The sequence below is a fragment of the Echinops telfairi genome, unplaced genomic scaffold (assembly GCF_000313985.2).
Source record: "Echinops telfairi isolate 266 unplaced genomic scaffold, ASM31398v2 ScPeMD7_7410;HRSCAF=8448, whole genome shotgun sequence".
Lineage (NCBI taxonomy): Eukaryota > Metazoa > Chordata > Mammalia > Afrosoricida > Tenrecidae > Echinops > Echinops telfairi.
In genome coordinates, this window is record NW_022111310.1 from 19986633 (window position 1) to 20011580 (window position 24948).

Genomic DNA, 24948 nt, shown 5'->3' on the forward strand with positions numbered 1-24948 from the left:
CTTTCAACACGCAGATGTTTTTCAGTGAAATATCATTTCACTGACCTTTCTCGAATTGGCCAGTATGGTCAAGACTGCTATTAACCACTGTTCAACTATTCCTAACAAAGGGTTTTGTTGGCCAGGCAAGGAGCTTCGATATAGTCACCCCATCCCTGGTTAACCCATACGTATCTGGAAGCTCCCAGAGCAAGATCAAGAAGAACTCTGCTGGCTTCTTAAAACACCTTTCTTCTGACTGAGGGACTCTGATGCACAGCGTTTCTTAATTCACCTCTAAACCTAGAAGAGAGCGAGTTTTGTATGAAAGCCAACTGAATTTGTGTCCTGTGTCTTCGTACTCTCCAAGTGAAATACTCAGTGGTCGATTGTTGGGGTTTAGAGCAGACAGCATTGCCCTGACCTGTTCTAGAGTGGCGATGCTTGGTGTTCTGCCCTGGAAGCAGCATGGCCCCAGTGCTCAGCCTAATGCTCGAGACCTGGGAAATACCTCTGAACTCTGAAAGAAACTGTCGAATGATTCAGGATTCTTATTTGGAATTGTTGGTGGCTCCGTATTCTCATCTAATGCGATCAGTACCTCTGGGTTCCAGCCCTGAGTTGAAAAACAGCCTGGTGGAAGGTAGTTGTGCCCTCTTGACTTGTTCCATAGCCAACGCTTTCACCTTCTGAGCTAGCAGCACTCGTGACGTTTTATTGGGTGCTTTCAGTGCAAATAGAATACGAGCGACGTGGAAACACCCAAAACTTGTGCTTGAAAACAAACCACAGCCAAAAGGGAGTCTTTGGACGCAGGAGTGTTTGCAGCAAGGTTTAGCATCCTGACTCTCAGACCCTGATCTCTGCCCCATTTCCTTCTCCAAGCCCGCCTCCCAGCCTGGGCAGGCATCCGACACATTAGCTTTGGCTTGCTCTCCTGTCCCATGAATCTGGCAATTACTAGGAGGAGATTTTAACACACACACACACACACACACACACACCCCACTCGGTGGCCCATGCTCTTCATGTGGACCACGGCACTAAATAAACGAGTACAAAGTACACGCTAAGTAAAAGTATGTTGATAGATTAAATGAATGGAAGAATGTGTATATGCGAGGGAGAAACATGCGGGGGAAAACTCTGAGCTTGGGAAGAAAAGCTAATTCTTCTCAAAGAAACGGGGCTTCTGCAAGCTCTCAAGCCTCTCACTCATTAAACACTTCGAGAAGGCCCGCATCCCACACCCACCGCAGTCAGCATCTTACTCCTCGAAGAGGCTCGTGTGCCCTTACGTCATCCACGGACCATCTGGCTGGGGATCCCGTGTTCCTCCTCCGCTACAGGGGATTACATAAGCTGGACAGCAGCCTCCAGATGTTAACAGTTTCTGCTCATTTTTCCCCTCCCTTTTATACACAACAATAATAATTAAAACAAACACAGGGCTCACCCCCCACCCGTGGCCCCTAAAATTGCAAACAGGTGGGCCCAGATGGCCTTCTCGGCCCAAGGCCTCTTTGTCACCGCCTGGCTAAGGCACCGAAGCTCAGCTAGGCCTGGTCCCACTCAGCTAAAAGCTGGACAGCCACCCAGGATGCCCTGGGCTTTGAGCCACCGGAGCCAAAAGGGGAAATGGCCGTGTCATGAGAAGCCTTATGCTGAGCTTCCCTCTCCCGGCCCCATCTCCAAAGCCTTGGCCTCCAACTTCAATGGATGTCTTTGCAGGACTAGGTGGCTTAAGAGATTAGTAATGAGATCCCAAGTCTTTCAGGACTGGGTCAGGAGTTCAGAGGCGGGCTGGGGTGACTGGTGAATGGCATAATTACGGACATGGGGAGCAGGCCTGTGGAGGGCCCGTGTGAAATGAGCCCCAGCCCGGCCTTTAAAGGGAGCAGTTGTCAACAGCACAAAAGCTGACCGCCACATCCGACACTAATCACTCTCCCTTGTTAGAGGATTTACTAGCTCACGGAGCCGGTCACCTCCCACCCTCACCTCTTTCAGACGGTTGTCTGTCTCAGCCCGGTGCCTGGCGCTGCCATCTACGCCATGGGACGATGCTGCAGAGCCCACAGAGAAAGGTTGCCGTCACTCTCAGTTCCTACCACGTCAATCGGTGGCCGAGGGCATTCTTGGAAGCATCACTAGGGGCGGTTATTACTTCCTTTCCTGTGGCCTCAGTTTCCACATCTAAAACTGGGGCGATGGGTCTTCCCTTCACAATGACGTCAGGATGGAGGTCACAGAGGTGAAGCGTCCAGGTGGCTGTCACCCTCACCTTGTTACCCCCATCTTCAGCAGCATTCTCATGCACCCTTCCGCTTCCCCACCAGGAGAATGGACTTGGAAGCGAAGGGGGATTCTATAATAGCAAGACTCAGACCTTGACTGTGACTCTCTTGCAGAGGACAGTCTTGTCAGATGAGCATCCCTTCATCAGTGGAGGAGGTGAGAGGAGGAGGGCCATAGCTGCCTCGTAGGAACATAAGGTGTCCCTACCTGGGACATAGCAACTGGACAGTTAATAAGTGCAAGAAAGCATGTCAGCTCTACTGTCTTTTAAGAGTGCTTGCTCTGGCCTCAAGAAAAAGCAAAAATGTCCATACACTCCTTTATTGATTGCCCTCGTCAGTAAAAAGGAAGCAACTGAAGGAGCGGTCCCCAAGACCACCTCCAGCTTTCCAATGCCACGCTTTGAAGCGGTTTCTCCTCCAAGCAGTGCTGTCCCCTGGCATGTTAGAAGGACAGTGTTATTGTGGGACAGTGAAGGCCTACCTCCTTCTTCCGGCCCCTCCCAGTTAAAAACTTTGGCTTGCTAATCATCTGACAGGTCAGGGGTCTGGACCTTCTGGATCTTAGACCCCTCTGGAGTGGCGTGCCTAATGAGTTAGGGACAGACCTCTGGGCAAGGAGGTGCTAATCACCCCAGAGCAGAGCCCCAAGGCTAGGGAGCTGCCCTTGCCAAGATAATCTTATCTGGAAGTCTATCTGGTAGCCTTTCTGAGGTCTCCTGCTTTTTCTAGAACTCCATGAGGGCGGGTGGGAGGAGGCAGCGCTCTGAATGTCTGCCCAGCACAGGAAATGCTCCTTTGCTTGATTATCTGACCATGCCAAATAATAAATCCTGAAATTGAAAGAAAGGCAATTCACCCCTCCCCCTCCCCCTGCCTACCCCTCGCCTCTTCTCCCCTCCCCTCTATCTCTTTAAGGCAGGCATCAAAGGGGAAAGCTGCTCTGGAGGCCTGGGGAAAGTGATAATTGTTTCTAATGGCCGGTAAAAAGAAAGTCTGGCTCACCACCCCCCTCCTCAGTCCCCACTCATTGCTATTAAGGGTGTGTGTGGGTGGGTTGGTTGGTTGTATATCATTAACACCCCCTAGCCCTTAGAGTTTTCTCTGTTCCTGAGTGAGCTTGGGAGTAAGGCCACAGAGAGGACAAGGGTGGGTACAGGTGAGGGCGTGGGAAGAGGGAGAATACAGGTAGGGCAGATAGGAGGACAGCTGGACTGGGAGTCAAAACACTGGGGCCCTGTTTGTTCATTCGGTGCACTAACTGAGACAAGGCACTTAAGCACTTGCTGGCCTGAGGTGCAGTAAAGTTATTAATAATGTCCATTGTTCTCCTTCACTTTTATTTTAGTCAACTAACTTGATTAGTCTTTATTTTATTCAACCAACTTCACGCCCACTGTGGACATTCTTCTGCTTTTGCTACCAGAGATTTAGCCAGCAGGACTCGCTTCTGGGACCTAGGCGTTAACCACCAAGTTCAAGGATTGCAAATAGGGTTCATCTCACCTCTTGTGAGTGACTCCCTGCTGCATCTGGTGGAGAAGGATTCAGAAAGGTATGATCAGAGGGACAAGGATGCACTCGTTCATGAATGACGTCCATCCTGTACAAGGGATGGAGGCAGGGCAGCACTGAAGTCGCACGTTTGCTTCTCCTGGCCCCTTGCACTTCTTAACAGCCATCCGTTTCCGTGTCTCTTTAGGAAATGGGGGTCATAGGAATACCCCCCTCAGTGGTTTTAAGGATTCAATGAAATCATGGACTCAGATGAATTCAGGAGATATGACGCTAATGGGAGAAAGAGCCCTGGAGACCAATTGTCGTTGCTCAGCACACTGATGGCACCCCAACTCTATACAGACCTGGGGTGATCTAGCGCCTCCCAGGGTTTCAGAATTGATCCTAGATCTCCTGGTGTGTGCCCTGCATGATGCTATTACAATATCTACACAATGGTCTGGCCCTATGGAGGTGTGGGCTTCTGGGTCCAATGTGTTACCACTGACTCTCCCATGTTGCCTTGGAAAAGCCCCTTCCGTGGAACATACATAGCATTCAAGGCCCCACCAGTGACTTGCATTAGACTCAGATGAAAAGAAGCGACAAACCTGGCCAGCCACTGTCCTTTAGTCCATACACAGAGGCAGATGGACAGGCAGGCTGAAAGAACACAATGCAAATTCATATTACATAAAGCATTATTGGAAGGCATGTCCTGTCTGGGAAGAGAAGGGTGGACTTTGAGCCAGACAAGCTTGAATATGACTCTTTCCCCAGCTCTGCTGCTCAACAGCAGAGTAGCCAGAGCCTTTCCAAACCTCAGACTCTTTGTCAATGAAGTGGGGACATGAAGATTTATTTCTCAGAGCTGTTATGAGGCTAAAATGAGGTCATGTATGGGCAGCACCCTGTGCTGGTGGCGCCTGCATGCGATGGTTCTCCTTCCCTCCCCATGCAAACACTGAAGAAGGAGCCAGTGTTCTGATAAGGAACAGCAAATCAGGCTTTACATCGGCAGATTTGTATTTCACTACAGAGGAGAGCTGATGGAATAGTGGGTCTTAGGTTGGACCGCTACCTGCAAGGTCAGCAGTTCAAACCCACTAGCAGTGCTTGGTGGGGTAAACAATGAGGCCAACTGCTCGAGTCGCAGAAACCCTGGGGAGCAGTTCTACTTCATGTTATAGGCTCACTCTGTGTCGGAATTGACTCTGTGCATGTGGCTTTGGTTTGGGTTCACTGCGTGTCCTGCTTTTCCAGAGGCCTTGCAGAGCCATGACTTGCTATGTTGTCTCCCAGCCAGCGTTTCCTCCTGCAGCCCTCAGCCTCAGATCTTAGGGATGCCATTTGCATCAAGGGACCAGTTTATACCCTCCCTACCCCCACCCTTGCAACCTTTCAATTCTTGGGAAAATAACTTGGCAGTGGACCTGCAAGCCGGAGGTTGAAATGTGGCTTATGTAGAAATGTTGGGAAATATTGCCTAGGGTATGTGTGTGTGTGTGTACGCAAAGGCCCATGTGTGCTTAAGCATTGATGTGTATATACTTCCCAGTGTTCTCCTTCTCTCTCTCTCTCTCTCTCTCTCTTTCACACACACAAACACACACACACACACACACACACACACACACAAAAACACACACCAGTTCCCTCTTCTCTCTTTCTATGTGGTCTATTCTAATATCCCTTGGGTGGAAAGAGGAAATTGGAGAGGGTGGGCTGGACGTCTGATGGGCACTTGCTCCATCCCGTGATTGACAAAAGGGCATGTAAAGCTGTACAAAAGAAACTCAGGAGAAACCTCACGACATCTCCCCTATGTGGGAAAATAGCAGAGCTCCCTCTCCCCCTGGTCTCCCTGATCGCCGGCCACCTTTGTGTGCATCGTGTGTGGGTGGAAGATAAACTGGATTTTTAAAGCCCTTTGATAGCAAGACATCGTTAACCCCTCTAATTGAAAGCAGTCTTCTGTAAGGATGGCAATTGGAGGCGGGCGTTGGATGCAGGGGCTGACAGTGCATTACGTGGACAGAAGTCCCAAGATCCTGGATCCACAGCATCCCAGAAATCACCCGCAGTCCCTATCCTACATCCCAGTTCACCATAGAGGAACTTGCTGTGTGCCACTAAGCCTGTCTCACTTTTCCCCAATGGCCTGTGCTTGTCCATCTAGGAAGAATGGTAGTTGGCATCGTGAGCTCCAAGGACTCTCCCAGCTTAGACACATTACAATTTCAAATCCCTTTGGGATGAGCTTCCCTCAGCTTTTTTTGCAGCCTGCAATGGCAGGTGATTTTTTTTCTTTTTTTTTAATTTAAACATCACAGACCAGAAAACACACAGTTGGAATGACAGTGGCAAACTCTGGTTGAAAGTAGATGTCAAATTCACCTTATTCAAGTCTTTGGGGCCATCGGATGTGCATCTAAAGCATCTCAATTCTCACAGCCTTGGAGCTGAGCTCCCCTGCCTGTAGGGCCAGGTGGAAATGACCTCTAGGCTTCTGGAAATGGAACTCATTATGGGAGTAGCAAGCCTCGTCTTGTCTTTCTCCCCTGGAGCGGATGGTGGTTCCAAACTGCTGATCTTGCGGCTAGCAGTCCAGTGCGTAACCACCCGGGCTCCTGCATTGGGAGCAGAGTGGATTTGGGTTGTTTCCGTGCATGTTTGATACTTTAGTTGAGAATCAACTCTTCCCTTCAGCAGGGCTCACGTGTTAGAGGCTGGGGATCAGAGGCTGGCAGAATGGGAGAGCAGAGAAGCTCTCCGCAGATGAATTCTCCTGACTGTCCTTTCACAGCCAGGAGGAGAGCCTGAGAGCAGAGGACGTAGCAGTTGAGTGTGTTCTAGGAGGCAGGCCCCTTGCCTCCCAATCTCAGCCTCTTTCCACCCCACAGCAAACCTAAAGGGCATCACTCGGGTCTTCTGAGCGCAGCTTCTACTTCAGGGGCAGGCAGCAGGCAGAAATCTGAGTCCATGCTCCCCAGGGCTGGGACTGAAGTTCCGTCTGCTAAGGTACCACCATTCGCTCATTGATTCCTTGTAACAAACCCCATTATAAGCAGCCCCTTTCCGGTTACCATCTGTGGTTAAAGATAGGAATTGAGTTTGTGTCGGGGTTTAAATGCGAGTCCCATCCTGTGACCTTTGGCTGGTGTGGGCCTCGATTTCCCTATCTGTAAAAAAGACATCCTAAGAGTACCCACTTTGTGGAATTATTGTGAGGATTGCCTGATTCTGAACACTCAGTGTCCGTAAAACTCTGCATCGGAGTAGAAATCGAGTAGGTGTTGCTGCTGCAATAAAAATCACAACCTTCACTGGGCACGCACCGTGGCTTGTGAGCAGCACAATCTGCTGGCCTGCATTGGCATAACGCTGACCTCAGATGTCTTTAGAGCTTCAAGCGGGACAGGACTGGACTCAAAACAAATGTAATACAATGTGACAAGTGTCATCACTGAGGTATAGAAAGAGCGCTATGGGCACATAAGAAAGAGCAATTAATTCTGCCTGGGGGGTAAGCAGAGGCTTTCAGAGGAGGGGTGATATTTGAAACTTGCTTTGAAGCGTGTGTAGTATTTCACAGAATGGGCAGGTCAGTAGGAAGGGGGTGGCAGTCTGGGCACAGGCAACGTTGGGGGCGGGGAGTCCATGGCATGTGAGAAGGTCATCCAGGGAGATGGGCAGACAACAGTGAACACGTGTGAACACCCAGCCTGCCCACTGGGTGGGGAGGGCAATGGCTGCAAGTGCAGGTGGGCCAGTGGTTTAAATCAGCACTTGAAAGCCTTTAGAAGTTGTGGCTACGAAACTTCCCATCCTTTGGACCATGGGGAGTCCTCAGGAGGTTGATGGGTCCCATGGGGGTACGATTAGCTGTGTACTTTGGAAAGGCAATCCCAGAGACCATTGGGAACAGGGAGTGAGCATGGAGGGAGTGCAGACAAAGAGCAGTAACCAATGCTCCCCTTGTTGTCCAGAGAGGTGTCGGCTTGGGCCAAGGCAGGGTGGCATCACAAGTGAGTACACAGAACAAGAGATCAGAAAGAATCCAGCGCCTAGCTGCAATACTCGATCGCATGGATGACCTTGCTATTTCAAACAATCTCTTCAACCGTGTCAAGTGAGGAGTAAATGCTATTGTGGCTGTGAGATCCTTGGTAGACAATATTGTTGTGAGCGTCCTAAAGCTCCTGGGCACTTGGGGGTCAGGCAGGACAACCACTGCATCTTACAGGTGGGGAAACTGAAGCTCAGAAAGATGCCCACATAATAGGCAACTGAGGTAGAGCCAACCCAAGTCTCCGGTTTCCTATGGGTAGTAAGTGCAGGGATCCCTGACGATGATGGAGCCTCTCAACAATTTGTAACTCTGAGTGACCCGCTAATGGTCACAGAGAAATGTGGCTGCTTTCTCCGTGGTTTCTGAAGGGATGAAGATGAGAGTGAGAAGCAAGGGCAAGTTCATCTTCCATAAAAGACCCATCCTGAGCTTCCTGGAAAAGCAAGTGGCATGGCACCAGGGTTGCCATCTGCTCTTTCTGTTAAAATTCTTGGAGGAAAAAAGGAGCAAGACCCTTGGAGAGGATCATATAAAACAAAGATAGGATTGAGTGGCTAGAGAACCGAGTTGAGGAAAAAGCACCAGTTCTGTGATCTGGAAACAATTTAATTTTCACAAGAATTTTCCCATGTACTATTATGACCTTGGACAAGGTACCCCTCTCTCCAGAGATGATCTGCTCGTGTTCCATCTAACGCTATGTATTATTCTATAGTAAGAATGTGTACAGGCATTGCTATGAGGAAGAAGGAGTAGGAGAACGTACAGTGAGGTATCTGCTTCCAGCTGTTGACATGAGAACAGTGATTGTTTCGAAGAGCCATCCAGAGAGGATCTGGGCTGTTTGTGTGGCAGTGACAAGAGCCCTGGTGGTGGAGTGGGTTATGAATTGGGCTACTAACTGCAAGGTCAGCAGTTCAAACCCTGCCGCTGATATGCGCACGGGGCAAAAAATGAGTCTCCCTGCTCTCAGAAAGATTTACAGGCTTGGCTGTGGAGTCCTATGAGCTGGAATCGATTGGTGGCAGTGGAATTTTTGATACATGCAAGTGAATTATCTGTGCCAGAAGCTAGCTGTTGGCTAGTCCCTCCTCTAGTCCTGGGAGGAACGGAGTGATGGTGCTATCGGCTCCTTGCCTAGTAATGCTATTGAAATTTCTTCTAAAATAGATCTTTTAAGGTGATATGAGAAAAATTGGCTTCATATTTAGGGGAGTCCCTGTTTATCTTCCTTGGAGAACCCAAAACTTAGGGTCTCCTTAATGTGTTTCACAGACCATGAGTGATGTCATGTTCATACCAGTGTAATAGTACAGTGTCCAATCTCTTGACAGCTCCCAGGGAGCTGGGGTGCGGGCAATGCTCATTGCCTTATGGGAAGGATTTGTGTGAGCAAGGATAGAAGGTGAAAGGGAGAACTGAACATGCTGTGTGAGACTAGAGAGGGGTGGAAATGGGGAAGAGGAATGAAATTAGTCAAAATTGCAAGATTAGATGGACACTAAAGCCAGTCATATGGCCGAACATGGAAGAAGAGAGAAGCGTGAGGAGGAACGTAGGGTGGTGGTGGAGAGAATGTCAGTGTTCTCCTGATGGGGTATGTGATATCTCCTACAAACGTTTCAGTAAAATACATATTGCTCAGTAACGCTTTGTGGAGTTGGATTTTCTTTTCTTGGAAGGTGCACACACACAAAAAGTTGTGTCTGTATCTTCAGTGGCCACCATTGTGGTTTGTTCTTTGTAGGCTTTGGAGCCTGACATGCAGGACTCACCACAATCAAGTTGATTCTAACTCAGCGGTAGGACATAACAGAACTGCCTACCATCTTTCCAAGGAAGTTGATCTTTAAGGAAGCCAGCTACCACATCAGTCTCTACTGCTAGTGGGTTCAAACTGGACCTCTGGTTCGCAGTTGAGCACCTTAACCACTTCTCCAAGGCTCCTTGGCATGCCATACACTCTCAATAAATGGTGTTGCATGAGCAAGTTTATTCATGGTCTGTATAAACAGGGGGCTTGGGAGTATTTCTCCCTGCACCACCCCCGGACCCCCTCCATCAATGTCCCCTCCAAACTTCCATGGGAACTTGGATGCATTTAAGATCAACTGGGGCTTTGGGCAGAGGGTCTGCTGGGTGTGTTTGGTCCTCTCTCGTGTGCTCTGACCATCCCTGGTCAGGATTGCAGTGAGCCTGGAACAAGCACAAAACAAAAGAATCTCTGTGGGTCAAAACTGACCCCAAAACAAAACAGGAAAGAAAACAGGAGAATAAGAAAACAGCAGCACGTTCCTCCAAAGCCCTATCTAGTGCTGATAGAGCTGAAGAGAGAAGAGGAAATTGTCTTTAAGCAATAAGAGGCCTTTCTTTGTTCATAGTCAGGGATTTCTCCGACCATAAATGCTTTAGATGCAGAGATAAGCCCTTGCTGCAGAGACAGACATGCTGCACCACACTCTGCTGAGGACAGGCGGCTAAGAACACTAGGAGAAAGAATTTCAAAAGGATACATGTCGAATTGCTGGCCTGGATTGCAAATGCCAGAGATAGTTTACGCAAAGTCTAGTGCTGTTGTAAAATGTAACACAATCCACTGGCAGGTCTGCCTGAGCTCTGTCCCAATTGTTTTTGAGAAAATAAATAGACTTGAAAACGACTTCCAGTACAGCAAAAAAAGAGGAAGACCCTTTACGAGATGAATTGGCACACTGGTTGCAACAATGGGCTCAAACACAACAATGGGGAAGGTGGCTTAGACTGGACAGTGTTTCTTTTGTTGTACAGATAGTCTGCAGGGGTCAAAGCACCTATCAGCAGCAACAACATACTTTACCCATAGTTGTTTCTGTGTGAGGCTTCTCAAGGGGTGAATGACTGACACCATTACCCAACTTCCAGGCAATGGATGGTCGATTCTTGGCACCCTTATTCTCCTTAAGATGTAACTCTATTTTATTCCTAGGATTAATACTTTATTCCTAGGATTCAGTATTTCCTAGAGCTGGATCAAGGGGACCTTTGGCAGTGATCAAGTTTGGATACTTCTCAGTACTTTGAAAGCAGTAACCACGCCAGTAGCTGTCCAGTCATTTTGGACCTACGGTGACGCCATGAGTTTCAGAGTAGAACTGTGTTTGATAGGGGCTATGGTAATGTAGTGTTTATGCGTTGGGTTGCTAGCTGCAAGGTCAGCAGTTTGAAACCACCAGCTATCTAAAGGGAGAAATACAAGGCTTTCTGCTCTCCTAAAGAGTTACAGTCTCAGGAACCCACAGGGGACAGTTAGTTCTCCCTTGTGCTATAGGGTCACTATAGGTTGGAACCAACCCCTCTCTCCCTTTTTCATGTGGGTGCATGCGTTTTGTGTAATCTAGTTGAGATGAACTCCCCCTGCCCCCAACATTGTTTGGAAGGTCTGTAGAGTTCTCCAGATCAGCCTTACTTTTCAGATGAGTGGATTAAAACCTAGAGATGAGGTAATCCAGGAAGCTTTTGAGAGCAAAGCCACATCAGAGGGAAAACACTAAGGCAAACTCTGCCCAAATCCTGACTAATCTGAAACACAACACACTGTCCTTATTCTTTTCCATCTTAGCTCTCAGCATACAGTAATATATGCATATATGATTACTTGATCAATATCTGCATCCATCGCTCCTCAACATCTGCCTTGTCTACCACTGAGACTACTCAGGGTGCTAGGCAAATAGTAGATACTCAAGAAATAGTATTTGAACGAACGAATGAACCAGTAAATGGCATGTGGCTATGCAACAAACTCTGAAGTGTGAAGGATTCTACTTTTGTGTATACACTTCCTGTTTCTTTGAACACCTATTGGTATATCTGCCATTGAATATCCACGTTTATCATTATGCACAAAGATCCTAATTACATTATCTTTCATTCCATTTTCCATGAAAAATTTATAGTCTCTCCTTATTAATATGAATGTGAATATGAATACATAGCCATGGAACTGGTTTTCTCTGGTCATGGAGAAAAACCATTACTTACCCCCACATGGTCTTTGCTTTATCAAGACGATAGCACTGGGCATGGTTTAGAGATTGGTTCCAAACTGATTGGCTTGACATTCAAGTCTATGAGACCCACTCCCCCAAATCACCTTTTCTGCTGCATTCCCTAAGTTCGGATGACCCTGGGCTGTTGATACAGTCGTAGCATCCTGAATGTCTGCTGTCCTCTAGTCTTCCCTTTCGTTCTCTCTGCCTGCAAGGGTCTTCCCCTACCTCCACCCTCTAGGGAATTGCGATCTAATTCCCAAATCCTCCAGGATGTGTGCCCTGTGCGATTTCTCTCCATCACCTCTGCCATCGACACACAGCGTTGGGAGTTGCCTTCTCTACATTTGCATGTGTACTTTTGTTTTTCCCTGTATTTCCTTTTGTGTTCAAGAACAAAAAAGGTGGATGATGAGAGTTTGTAAAACTGATTTTAATTAAACTTCTGAAATCCTCCAAGCATTATTGTTTCTCTTTATTTGTTCCCAGGTGTGTCGAACCAAGGTGATAGACCTCAGTGAAGGAATTTCCCAGCATGCTTGGTACCCATGCACCTTCATCTACCCATACTCGCCGCCAGAGACCACATTCTGGATCCGGGTAAGTCAATGCTCTGAGAGCTGGGGGAGTTCCAGCAGTGGTCCCAGGAAATACTGGCTTCCATGATCTTTCTTCAAGAAGGTTTGTCTACCTACTTAGGATATGAATTGTAAGGAGAGGGAGCAAAATACATAGCAGTAGGGTGCTTCCTGGTCTTTTTGTTTGCCCAAACCTCTTATTTGTTGTTCAAGGCCTTTTGTAATGGTCTCCCCTAGGACGTGTTGACAGGTCTCTGTGGAGTTCCCATGTGGCACAACCTGTTAAGTATTCAGTTACCAACAGAAAGATTGGAGGTTCAAATCTCAGACACCTCAAAAAAAGGTCTGATGATCTAATTCTGAAAGATCGTAGGATTGAAACCTCTTATGAATGCAGTTCTACTCTGACACACATGGAGTGGCTATGATTCAGAATCCAATTAACAGTAATTGGTCAGCGATTAAGAAGTGACTCTTTTCTCCCTCTACTCTTATGCGTGTTGGGTCATCTGCTTGTCCCATGAATACTTGCCACGTGGTGTTACATAGCTGTTTATGGGTCCATCTTCCTGACTAAGGATTATGCATTGCTTTGAATCATTATTTATGAGTTTCTGACCTATTCTGAACTCCACAGTGCCCAGACATGCCAAGGCTATGCCTTATTTCACTTGGGGTGCAATACAGAGACTATCATGAAGAAGTGATAAACGATAAGAACCATCAGTTAAAGTTTCAAAATGAATCAGGCTCTGTACCAGACACCTTATCCCTTTATCTTACTATATAGTCTTCCAATGACCCTGGGATAGAGTTATCTTTACCCACCGTTCCGAGATGAGAAAACTTAGACTCACAAAGGCGTGCACTCACTCAGTGTCACTTAGTAAGGAAGGAGGAGAACCAAGATTGGAATAAGATTTCCAATCCCAGACTCTGTGATCTTAGCTGTTAGGTCTCTCTACCTCCCTTTCCCTCAACCCTCCTGCCTTCTAGCTGCCTTCTCACCACGTGACAGAATGCGTACTTGAATGAACCCCGGTGTCTTCTGCATTTCAGGCATATTTTTCTCAGCCAATGGTTGCTGCCGCTGTTATTGTTCACCTGGTGACTGATGGGACGTATTATGGTGACCAAAAGCAGGAGACTATCAGCATCCAGCTGCTTGATACCAAAGATCAAAGCCATGACCTAGGTAGGCATGAGTTCTCATGGCCTTGGCTTGCCTTGGGCATCTACTTCCACATCTGTGTCATGGGTGGTGGTGAGGATCTGCTGAGGACCAGTCATTTCCCCCTTCCCTTTCCTTTTGCTTGATTCTTCTCTCTTTGCCCTTCTGCTGGTCATCAAATCGGGATGTGGTTGTGCATCCAGGGAAACCTGAACCTGGCAGATAAGGACACCAAGGTCCCATGCTAAAGCTCACTTTGACCTCAGGCATTCCATACGCTCCTCAAAGTACCGTGTACAGGACAGCGGCTGGGCCATCTGACTATCTATGGATCAGCACACTGAAACCCAAAGGGAGGAAGTGAGAGACCTCACAGCACTCGGAAAGTCAGGACAGAGTGGCCAGGGTTTGAGAATAATGACCCCTCTATCCAGATGTGTCTGCAAATGCCCCTCATGCTGCACATCCTCCTGAGAAGTTCTTGGGGAGAGCAGCCATGAGGAAAGACCAGTGCCAGCAGTGGGGAGGCAACTGAGAAGTCAGGCCCTGCCCCTGACAACAGGCCAGGCAGGGAAACAGGGACTTGCATTAGCACCTACACCATCTCTCTCTCCATATGCTTTTGATCCAGAAGAAAGTTCCAAGATGCCCGAGTTGGCTGTGAAGATTTGGATCCTGTCTCTGCTGCTCATTCTCCAGCCAGGAGAGCCTGGACCCTTTGCTCCCTTGGAGCCTTGTTTTTGCCGTATATGTGAATGGGAACAAGGATGACCCACCACACAGGATTTAAATGAGAGCTGATGTGATAGGATTATGATCATAAGACCTGGCATGAAGAAACTCCGATTGTCACTCTATTTCCAGGCTACCTTGGAAGGCTCTGGTCAGCCATGCCGGGTGTTTAAGGTCCAGCTCTCTTTCTCTCCCTTTCAGTATTGCCTGCCCAGGCTTCAAAACTGTGCCCACACTTTTCCCCTGGGCAGAGAGCTGATTTCCAAGGCCGTAGGAAACAAGCAGGCAAGAGGTCGGTGCAGGGTCAGGTAAAAGTCAAGGGAGCAAGCAGGGGTTTTTGTGTTCTGTTTTATTGTTTATTTACTTAGTTAGTTTTAAAGGCAAGGGGGAACATATAAATAAGCAAGAGAAAGAAAATCCCTCCGGACTTATCTAGATTCCTGGGAAGTTTCCCTAAGTGAGAATCAAATATTGTTCTAGTTGTGTTGGCATTGCTAGGGGCTCCCAGGAGAGATTGTACGGTGGAGTTGGGATGGGGGTGGGGGGGTCTCATTTCACAAGCATCCCTGGGATCTGCTACTTGACACCTGAGACTCCCATGGGGCTCCATCATCCCTCCTCGCTGGGCCTGTGTCCCCTGCCCTCAGCAGCCTGTTCCCTGCCATTGGTACCTCGCAGATCGGAGACCAGCGCACAGGAAGGGTCCTGCTTGCCTCTTAGCATCATGTTTGCAACAGAGAGCCTGCTGTCACCTGGTTAAAAAAACTCTCACTGCCACCCAGTCAACCCTGATGCATCGCAGGCTTATAGGACAGGGTAGAACTGCCCCTGTGAGTTTCCGAGTCTGTGACTGTAGACGAGAGTAGACAGCCTTGTCTTTCTCCCTTGGAGTGGCTAGTGGTTTTGAACAATGCCGGCCTGGTGTATCATATTGCAGCCCAGTGTGCAACCACTATGATCCCATGTATCAGATGCAGAAGCCGTCTCCTGGGCTTGCTGGAGGCGTGTACTTAGTAAGTGACTGGATCAGAATTTGGACAGAGGCCCACCTGCCACCCAACTTGGTGCCTTTTGAACAGGCTCCATCCTGTCATGACATTTCTTCCTCTCTCTCTCTACTTGCCACTTGTCTTTTCTTTCTGCCTCTCTCCCTTCTTTCTCGAAGCCTAGGAACCCATTCCCTACACGAGAAAGAGTTTTGGGATTTTGAGAGAGGCCACGTTAGATTGGGCCAGCCTACATTCCTCTGGGAAAGCCCCTCCCTCCCCAGGATTGTCAGTCTCTTCTTTGTAGACTGAGCAGAGTGGTCCTTATGCCTTTGGGCTGCAGAGACGCTCCCAGATGGTAAATGTCAGCGGGCTTTCTCCTCTGAGAAAGGCCGTTTCTCTGCATTATTTCCCTCTAGCTCATGACTGGGTAGTCAAGCAGCCTGGAAACTAGCAACTCAGACCCTCAAGCCCCGATGCGATGCGGGAGGTGAGGGGCAGTGGTGCTTGGCTGAGGGGTGGCCATGTGTGGGAGGGAGAGGGGCTCTAGGTGAAGGGAAAGCTTAGGGGGCAGGGAGACTGGGGGATTGGAGAGATTTGAAACCCAGAAAGACCAGACAAAGAAACTTTCAATCAAACGCAAAATCCCCACTGGCCGCCCCAATGGTGCTTTTGTGCAGTGACATGAAAGGGTCTGGGGGCTTCGGGAAGGGCTGGTTGGGGAGGGCGTGACTGGCCTTGAGTAATGAGCCTGGCCCCTCGGCCCCTCTGTCTCTCCTGACAGGCTTCCATGTCCTGAGCTGCAGGAACAATCCCCTGATTATCCCTGTGGTCCATGACCTCAGTCAGCCCTTCTACCATAGCCAGGCGGTACGTGTGAGCTTCAGCTCACCCCTGGTTGCCATCTCGGGGGTGGCCCTCCGCTCCTTCGACAACTTTGACCCTGTCACCCTGAGCAGCTGCCAGAGAGGGGAGACCTACAGCCCTGCTGAGAAGAGGTAAGGCTTCCTATCTGGGACCCGGGACTTCCCCGTCCGGGGCCATTGTGCAGCCAAGTGGAGATGGTGCCACTCTTGGTGTTGCTATAAAAGTCTTTGTGTCCCTCCAGCCCTTGTGATCTTGCCTCAGTTGACTCTGCCCTCGGGCTTGGAAGCCCTCAACCTCCAGATTCCTGGAATCTGAGAGGGAAGCAAGGACATGCCGCAGAAAGAAGCTCCCGGAGCTGGGACTGTCTCTGAGCTGACAGTGATTTGCAGGGTCCTAGGCAGACATGGGTTTCCCTCTCTGGGCCTCAGTGCCCTCGTTGTAATAGGGAGGGGAGGTGGATTGACTCTCTTTAGACTGCTCTGCTTCCTCGGTGGCACAGGTGATAGGGCCTCGCCATCATCAATCCAGGGGTGGGGAAGAGTGGGGAAGGAAAGGAGTAATACTTGTTTCGTACCCAGTTCCCCAGGGATTTTAGGGGTGGGTGAGATCTCTGTCTTCCCCAAGCCTAGGAGCCTGCCTTTCGAGACGTAATGGCACATCAGTCACCATCCATGGTTTGGGTCTGGTATCGGTTCAGTCACCTGGTTCGGGGCTTAAAAGCAAGCGGTGCTTCTCAGACAGAGGACACACTTGAGTGTCTCCCTTCCCTGACTTTGACTCTCCGCCATCTTTCTCTCTGACTGCATGTGCATGGCAGATCACTTCCCTCCCCAGAGCCCTAGCTCCGGGGGACGGTGAGGGCGGACCAACCTACTGGAGAAGAGAGTGCTCCTGTCAATCATTGGGCAGCTTGCAAAGACATGTGTTGTAGTACGAAGATGATTTACATGTGCTTCTTAATAACGATGCTGTTGTTGCTTCTCTACGTAAAGTCCCCAAAGCTAAAGCTGGGGAAAGCTTGTCCATCCTTGTGTACATCCACGGTTGCTAAACTCCTTGGGGGCATCTAAGGTCCCAGGGCCCAGAAAGGTCAAGGCTAGTTGTCCAGCAGCTCTCACCAGACTCAGAAGGAGAAAGAAAAGGTTGTGGTCTTTCCACAGAGTGAAGTCACTTGAAAGGTGATGCAGCTCTGCCCCATTGCATCTGGGGTCAAGGAGAGGCCTGAGGCACTGGGGGAGAGGGCCACTAGCGTTGCCCAGGCCTTCGCTACCACAGAGGACGCAGAGGTGGTTTCAAAATCCACAGTGCTTACAACCCACCCTCTCCGGCCTTTGTTGTGCAAACCTGTCGCAATCATTCTGAGGCAAGAAGAGCTCCCTCAATATCACTCTTTGTTATATTTCACCCTAAGCGGCTTCGTCATCCCTGCCTCTCTGGGCTCTCCAATAGTAAAGTAATTCTCAGAACCAGTGTCAACGGAAAACCAACCCATCAGACCTTTCCCCTCTTTGCCCAGTCCTCTCAGCTCCCCCCAGGTTGCCTGAGATCAACAGTCTTCTCTGAATCACGTGTTAACATTTCACCGATCCTTTTCCCTTCGTGAACATTGAGAAGTGTTTTACTTCTGGAATAAGTTCGTCGGCATGCACCCGTTGAAATCTTCTATTTCCTCTGGGAGATACACTGAACCGGGCAAAGCATTGCCCTGTCGGAGTCCCCGGGCCTTTGTTTTCCCATCTATGAAGGATGGTGTTGGGTTGCGTGCTCTCCGTGGTTCCGTGCAGTTCTAACAGTCTGTGGTTCCCAAGAGCTGGGAGGGATAGAAGGAAGAGGACCAATATTTGCCCTGAGAGGGGCATTGTACAGTTCATGATCACAGCCCACCTCTGAGCCAGGGTCACACAATTAGTGAGAGGCAACTCTCTCCTGGATCTGACCTTGAATGCAGTGCGCTGCCTTCAATAACCAGGCACACTTAGGAGAGACGCAAGATTGTCATGACTGTTCGCAGGTGAGCCTTTACACAGTAAAGCTCTGAGCAAGGTGATGTAGGGATAGCCCTGGGCTTTGGCTGACTCAACCTTGAGCTTGGACCAGGCTAGGACAGGCCACCCTTAATGCCCATGGGGAGATGCCAGCAGCTGCTCTGGAGTTACTGAAGAGACATTTCCCCAAATAGGCCCAAACAAACAAACAAACAATTAAAACAAAACAAAAATCTTCACTGCCTTTGAGTCCTTTATGACTGACTCAGAGTGACACTACAGGACAGCGGACTGCTCCTGTGGAGTTCTGAGCCTGTGGCCCTTTATTTATTTGTTTATTTACCTATTTCGTTTCATTAGGCGCTCATACAACTCTTATCACAATCCATACATACATAGAAAACCTCCTCTGTCTCCCACCAGCATTTGGCGGTTTTGAACTGCCGATGTGGTCAACAGTCCAACACACAACCCACTATACCCCCAGGCCTCCACCCAAACAGGCAGGAGACTATAGAGGAGCGAATGGAGGAAGATAAATAAGCCAAGAGGAAAGGGCAGGAAAATAAACAGCGGCAGTAAAAGCTGGAGATTCTTCTTCGTTCTCAAAGCAGAAAGGCAAACAACGTCACGTTTTCCATCACGCAGTGGAACGAGTTGTAGTGCAGTCATCTTGGTTTACCTCCAGGCGTTTCCAAGGCAGTGAGAGGTCCTGCTCTACCCCTCTCCCTCCTCTCCTCTGCCCACACCCTTTCTTTGGCTCCCTCCACCCCCTCCTTCTCTTGTTCTCTTTCTTCTTCTCCCCACCCTCTCCAATCCTTTCCTTCATCTCCTTCTCCCCTGCACCCTTATTCTTTTCTCTTGCACAGAGAGCAGTGGGCCGCCATGCCATGGGAGAAGCATGAATACACTAACCTCAATTCAGGCAGTGTGGTGTGTTCAGACCTAGATTCAAGGGTCTCTGGTCCCTGTGCAATACTTGGTAGACATTCAGAGGCCCAAGAAAACAGGTCAGACTTTAAATGAGAGGCCCAGTAGTGGAAATATAGCCTAAATCTCAACTTAACACAGAGTGAGGGAGAGGGGCTATGTGAGGGGTGGTGTGAGATTAAGAGGCTTCTTCATTTAGAAAAGCAATAGCTCTAATATTGAGACACTAGTGTCTCTAACACACACACACACACACACCACCTTAATCTATGCATGTGATTCTAAAGAACAAATGAATAGTTTATTATAAAACTCAATGAGCCATGTACTTGGAAAATTGATTGTCTTCCATCTTCCCTTTCTTCCTCCTCCTCCTTCCCTCCCCACTCCTTGGCTTACTTTTTTCTTTTCTTCTCCTTTTATGTTTTACACTCTTTCTTCCTCTACCTCAGGACTCTTCTCACGTTGTACATGTTACCCCATTGAGAGAGGTAGCTGTTTGATACCTAATTTTTAGAAGCCCACCTTTGGGGAAAAACCAATTTCTCCAACAGCTAGACTTACACCTTCAGCTGAGTGGACTTGGCTGTGTTTCTGAGGTCACTACAGCGTGGGCCTCGCACCTATCTGTGCGCCAAAAGGACTTGAGACGTGGGAGACCCCATTGCAAGAATAGAGAGCACAGTTCCATTTCCTCATGGAGGGACGTGTACATGGTTTCCACTTTACTGCCAGGATCTTGCTTGTGCATTTCTTGCACGCATCTGGGTGTTGCCCTTGGGCCTTCTCCCAAGCTCTTCCCCACCAGGACACACTGGAAAATGGTCCTGTCCGTGTGGCCCATGTGGAGTTGCTGGAAGAAATACAACATCCTGATTGAGGCGACTCATGGCCAGAGGCCACGGACTTCAGGCCTGTGCACAAGCCCACCCAGCTTCCCCAGCCTGCATCTTATGTCCTTGGCAATCTCTGATCTGAGAGGAGTACCTTCAATGGAACGTCAGCGTCTCAATGCATGAGCATCTTTGATGGTGCTGAATACTGGCTGCCTTGATTGTTTATTGTTCTCTAGGCTATTGTTCAACTCGCAACCTCATCAGAAGGCGATTTGAGTTCTTGTTGCTCCATATTCTATAAATGTGGGATTAGCAATGCGCTTTGTAATGTGCTCCTTATCACAACCAGTGTGGGATTAGCACACTCCGTTTCTTCCAATGGAAAAAAAAATCTCCAAAACAACTCCCACTTCCATTGAGTCAATGCCCCTCAAGGTCACCCTGTAACAAAGAGTAGAACTGATTCTTAGGACATCTGTAAATCTTTATGGGCACACACAGCCTCATCTTTCTCCTGCAGAGCAGCTGGTGGATTTGAACTGCCCACCTTGTTGTTAGCAGTTTGTTGCTTAACCCACTGGGCCACCAGGGATCCTCTCAAATCCTAAGGGCTCCTTGAAAATGTATGTCTGACACCCTGTCCTCCTAAAACTGTGACACTGCACTAAGCAATCCCCTAGTTCTGCATTCTTATTTGAGGCCCAGGTAAGAGAAGAGATTTGCATAAAGCCGCTCAGCAAGTCAGGCCAAACTGAAAATTGGGTCCCAGCTGCCAGACTTCCAGACGAAAGCTTTCTCTTTTTTCTCCCCACCCGAGGTGTCAAACCTGGACTCCAACAAGCCAGATTCGACGACAAACACTTGGTTTGTTTGGCCCTCACCAATTCGTTTCTTTAATTAATTGCCAACATTTAACGATCAGCTGAATTCACTTCAACAAATAGAATTCTCCCTCCTCTTATGGAAATCAGGAGCTTTGAACACTTGAGGCTGTCAGCTCCACCAGAACACTTCTGGTGGTGGGTTTTGTTATTGTACTCCCCTGGCTGGACCTGTGAGTGAGCTCCAAAGGGGCAAGTTCCATTCAGCCCTCCTTCCCCTGCAGGTGGTTTGCCTAGACCCCGGGCAACCCACCTGTGGAGCTTGCATGCTTACACTACAGCAGTGGTTCTCAACCTGTGGGTCATGACCCCTTTGGGGGTCAAACAATCCTTTCACAGGGGTTGCCCGAATCATAACAGTAGCAAAATGACAGTTATAAAATAGCAACGAAAATAATATTATGGTGGGGGGTTCACCACCACACGAGGAACTGTCTGAAAGGGTCACAGCATTCGGAAGGTTGAAAACTACTGCTCTACAGATTCTTGCCCACATGGTCCTGGCACAACAGGGGCTCCTGCCATTGCAGGTAGAAAAGCCTTTTCAGAGGACTTCTCCAGAAGCCTCCTTTACAAGGAGAAAATGAGCCCCTGCTGGGGTCACCTTCTCAAGTCCCTGCTCAGTATTCCTGCCAGTAGCAGCTTCCCCTTTGCTTCCCAGCGTGGAGCTTGCCGTCTTTTTTGGTTGGCCCCATCTGAGCAGCGCGAGTGATTTATAAACAACCTGCCTGTTATTATCTCCCCTTCCACATGGCAGAATTGCAGCTAAGTGGCAGACCACAGGAGTTCAAGCCATAAGTCAAGGGGAAGAACCAGGAAAAGAGCCGTCACCAGCCCTTTTAACTTCTTTCTTTCTCTATCCTGGTGTTGGTAAAATCAAAAGCAAGCAAGCTAATTGCCATCGAAGAATCGATTCTACTCCTATCAACCCTACAGGACAGAGAACTGCCCAGTCAGGTTTCTAAGACTGGCATCTTCACTGAAGTAGACCACTGCATTTATCTCTTGTTGAGCGGCTGGTGGGTTTGAACCACCAACCGTTCAGTTCACAGCTGAGTGCTTAAGCACTGCACCACGAAGGCACCTTCCCTGGGTCAAGTACTGCTCCTTTAGTCTCTGCAGTACATGGTCGATGTCCATTTGAATGGATACTGGGGGCTGCGGTTGATGGTTGATTGTCTAATCGTATATGAACTACCTCCAAGTGGAACTTGAATCTGTAAATAAATGAAGTTGTGGAAAAGAGAAGAAAAGAAATGCACAACTATCTGGTTAGCTCTACATCCAAGGGGGTGCTCAGTTGCAATAAAGTAGTTGATAAAATTACCCACAATCCTCCCTCCATCTCTCCGATCAACCACCTAACTGCGCTGAAGAACTATCTTAATTTCCTTCTGTTGTTGTTCTTGGTTGACCACCCATAACTGGCATGAAATCATTCTTGTTCTCTCTCTGACGCTCAAGACTTTTCTTTTGTTTCCCTTGTTTTGATTTTTGGTTTTGTGCTGTAGAAATGACAGGGCTGTATCAGAGTTATTTGGGAGGGTTCATGGGGAAATGTTTATCATTCTTGGACAGTGGGCTCACACGACTCTTTGTAACCAGCATAGGAAACAGCTGGGCCTTAGGGGACAGACGGATAGATCTGCATTGGTATTCTGTCCAATTGGAATTAACTTTGGGCAAGCAGCTGGAACTTTCTCAACCTTCGTCCCTTCCTCTTGACAAAAGGAATGATAATAACAGCTCCACGTGTGACTGTGAGGATGCAGTGCGCTGACGTGGGCAAAACACAGTGGGCAACACTGAATACATATTGCTGTATTGTTATGCAGTCATACACACAGGACACGTTTCTGGTTGTTGCTGTGCTTGGTGAGCCCAGCAGCGCCCTCGTTTCCAATCGGTGCTATGCATATTTTATGTGAACAATTCTGGTACTTTCCTTATCCTTTTTCTTCCCATTTTTAAGACAGCAAACCAGGGGCACACAGATGTACTCAAAATGCAAATCTGTGTCCTTTTCCAGAGTGGGACTGCAAGACACAAACCCACTACCATTGAGCCGATTCCAACTGAGAGCAAACTTGTAGGGTTTCAAGGCTGAACAACTTTATGAGCCCACTACTTAAAATTCTCATGAAAAACCAGTTGGTAGATTTGAACCACCAACCTGTGGTTTGCAGTCCAGTGCTTACTCGATAGTGCTAAGGGGCCAGGGAGGGGGGAGGCGGGGAGGAAAGGAAATAATGTGCATCTTAGTCCGTTCTAGAAATTCACAAGGTGCATTAGAATATTCATGGTCCTACGAAGTTTGGAGTGAAGAATGTTGACTAATCTCATTAACCCTGTGCCATGTAAACACATTTGACCATGGAACTTTTTTCACGTAACTCACAAAAATATTCCATCGGAAACCACATTCTATTGTGACCAGGTACTATTTACCTTTCATAACACAAGAACCAGAGTAGACAGAGCACCTTCTTCTAGAGAGTTACAGCTTTGCTGCTAGTCCTCCTGTTCATTCGGCATGCGTTTATTCCAAACAAAAAAATGTGTAAACATTCCTCTGGGACCAGTGGATGCCTACAGACAAGTTCTCTCATGAATACATGTGTCTTAATTGCATTCAGGAGCCTTCAAAACTAAGGGCCAATCAAACAGTTGACTTCAGAGGGGACTTGCTGGACAAGTTAAATTCAAGGCAGAGAGGTCAGCTCAGAGAGTGACTTGGGGGGGGGTGCGGGAGAGCAGGGGGGGCTGTATTCCAACTGGGTCATCTTGATTGATATTTTGAAGGACATAAGGATTTCATAGAAGCTTATTATGAGGATTTGTACTTTTTTTAATTGAAAGCTGCATTGGTAAGAAAAAAAAGGACAGTCAAGTTACACTGAGAAACTTTTTCCTATCACGACAATAAAAAAAACAAAACAAAACCCACTGCTATAGAGTCCATTCCAATTCAGAGTAACCCTACAGGACAGAGGAGAATGACCCTGTATGGGACTGTAACTCTCCACAGGAGTAGAAAGCCCCAACAGCCAACCTTGTGATTAGCAGCCCAACAGATCGCCCATGGTGCCGCCAGCGCTTCTTATCCCAGCAACACTCCTGCTCGTTCTTGGAAGGTGGAAAGGGGTTGCCCAATGAGAATTTGTCAGAACAGCTAGCTTCATCTACCCCGGTTTTTCCCCCTTCTACATCTTTTTGTTCCTCGAGGTGAGAGAACATTTAAAAGGAACATTTGAATCCTTGGAGGATGCCCAAAGTGCCATTTGACTTGATGTCAATGGAAACTTTCTTAGAGAAAAGGTTAGAGAGGTGATCATACTGCCTTCAGGACAGTATAGACCTAGCTGCTTGCTATGCTAAGAAATAATAACTTCACCTTGTGTTTAATAAAGATTTCCAGGATTTTGTAGAAATATTTTTTGACTTACCATAATAAACTGGACTTTCTGTTCTATAAACACACCAAGCTACAGTCCTACTTCTGACTCGGCACTCTTGGCCTCACGCTTTCTTCTATGGCTGATCTCTTCATTGCATCCAAGTATTCATCCAGAATGTTCTTCCTTATAGAGGCTTCCTCTTACCCTTCTATATCAGGAAGCTGCCCGCACAACAGTCCTCTCTAGGATTTCACCTTGATGTAATGCCTTTTCTGAGTGCATTCTGATTCGGTTATCGTTTGAGTCATTATTTCTATGCGATGCTGTCCTCATTCCTCAAATGCACAGGATTTCAGGGGAACTTGCATGTTCTCTCCATTGCTGTGTGCCCCGGGTTTACAGTCGGTCTGCTATAAAATAAGGTGCGGGCACCAGCTCTATTGAAAGGATGAATGCGTGATTCCACATGTTGCCTTTGGAAGAGAGTGACCGATACACAATACAAGGGCCTTCAAAAGTTTCGTGGAAAACATGTGCATAAGCAAATGTGGTGAAGAGAGCTAATGGTGCCCAGATATCAAAAGATATAGTGTCTGGGGTCTTAAAGGTTTGAAGATAAACAAGCGGCCATCCAGCTGAGAAGCATCAAAGCCCACATGGAAGAAGCACACCAGCCTGACTGACCATGAGGTGCAGAAGGGACCAGTTATC

General features: G+C 48.1%; 1 protein-coding gene across 1 annotated transcript in view; it reads left to right on the top strand.

Annotated features, from left to right (window-relative positions):
* PAPPA (pappalysin 1) overlaps positions 1-24948 on the top strand; it is a 238737-nt gene that overhangs the window by 148600 nt on the left and 65189 nt on the right. Inside the window, exons 11-13 of the mRNA XM_013007231.2 lie at positions 12363-12473; positions 13511-13646; positions 16125-16338. Coding sequence (XP_012862685.2) covers positions 12363-12473; positions 13511-13646; positions 16125-16338 — 461 coding nt within the window. The remainder of the gene's footprint in view (positions 1-12362; positions 12474-13510; positions 13647-16124; positions 16339-24948) is intronic.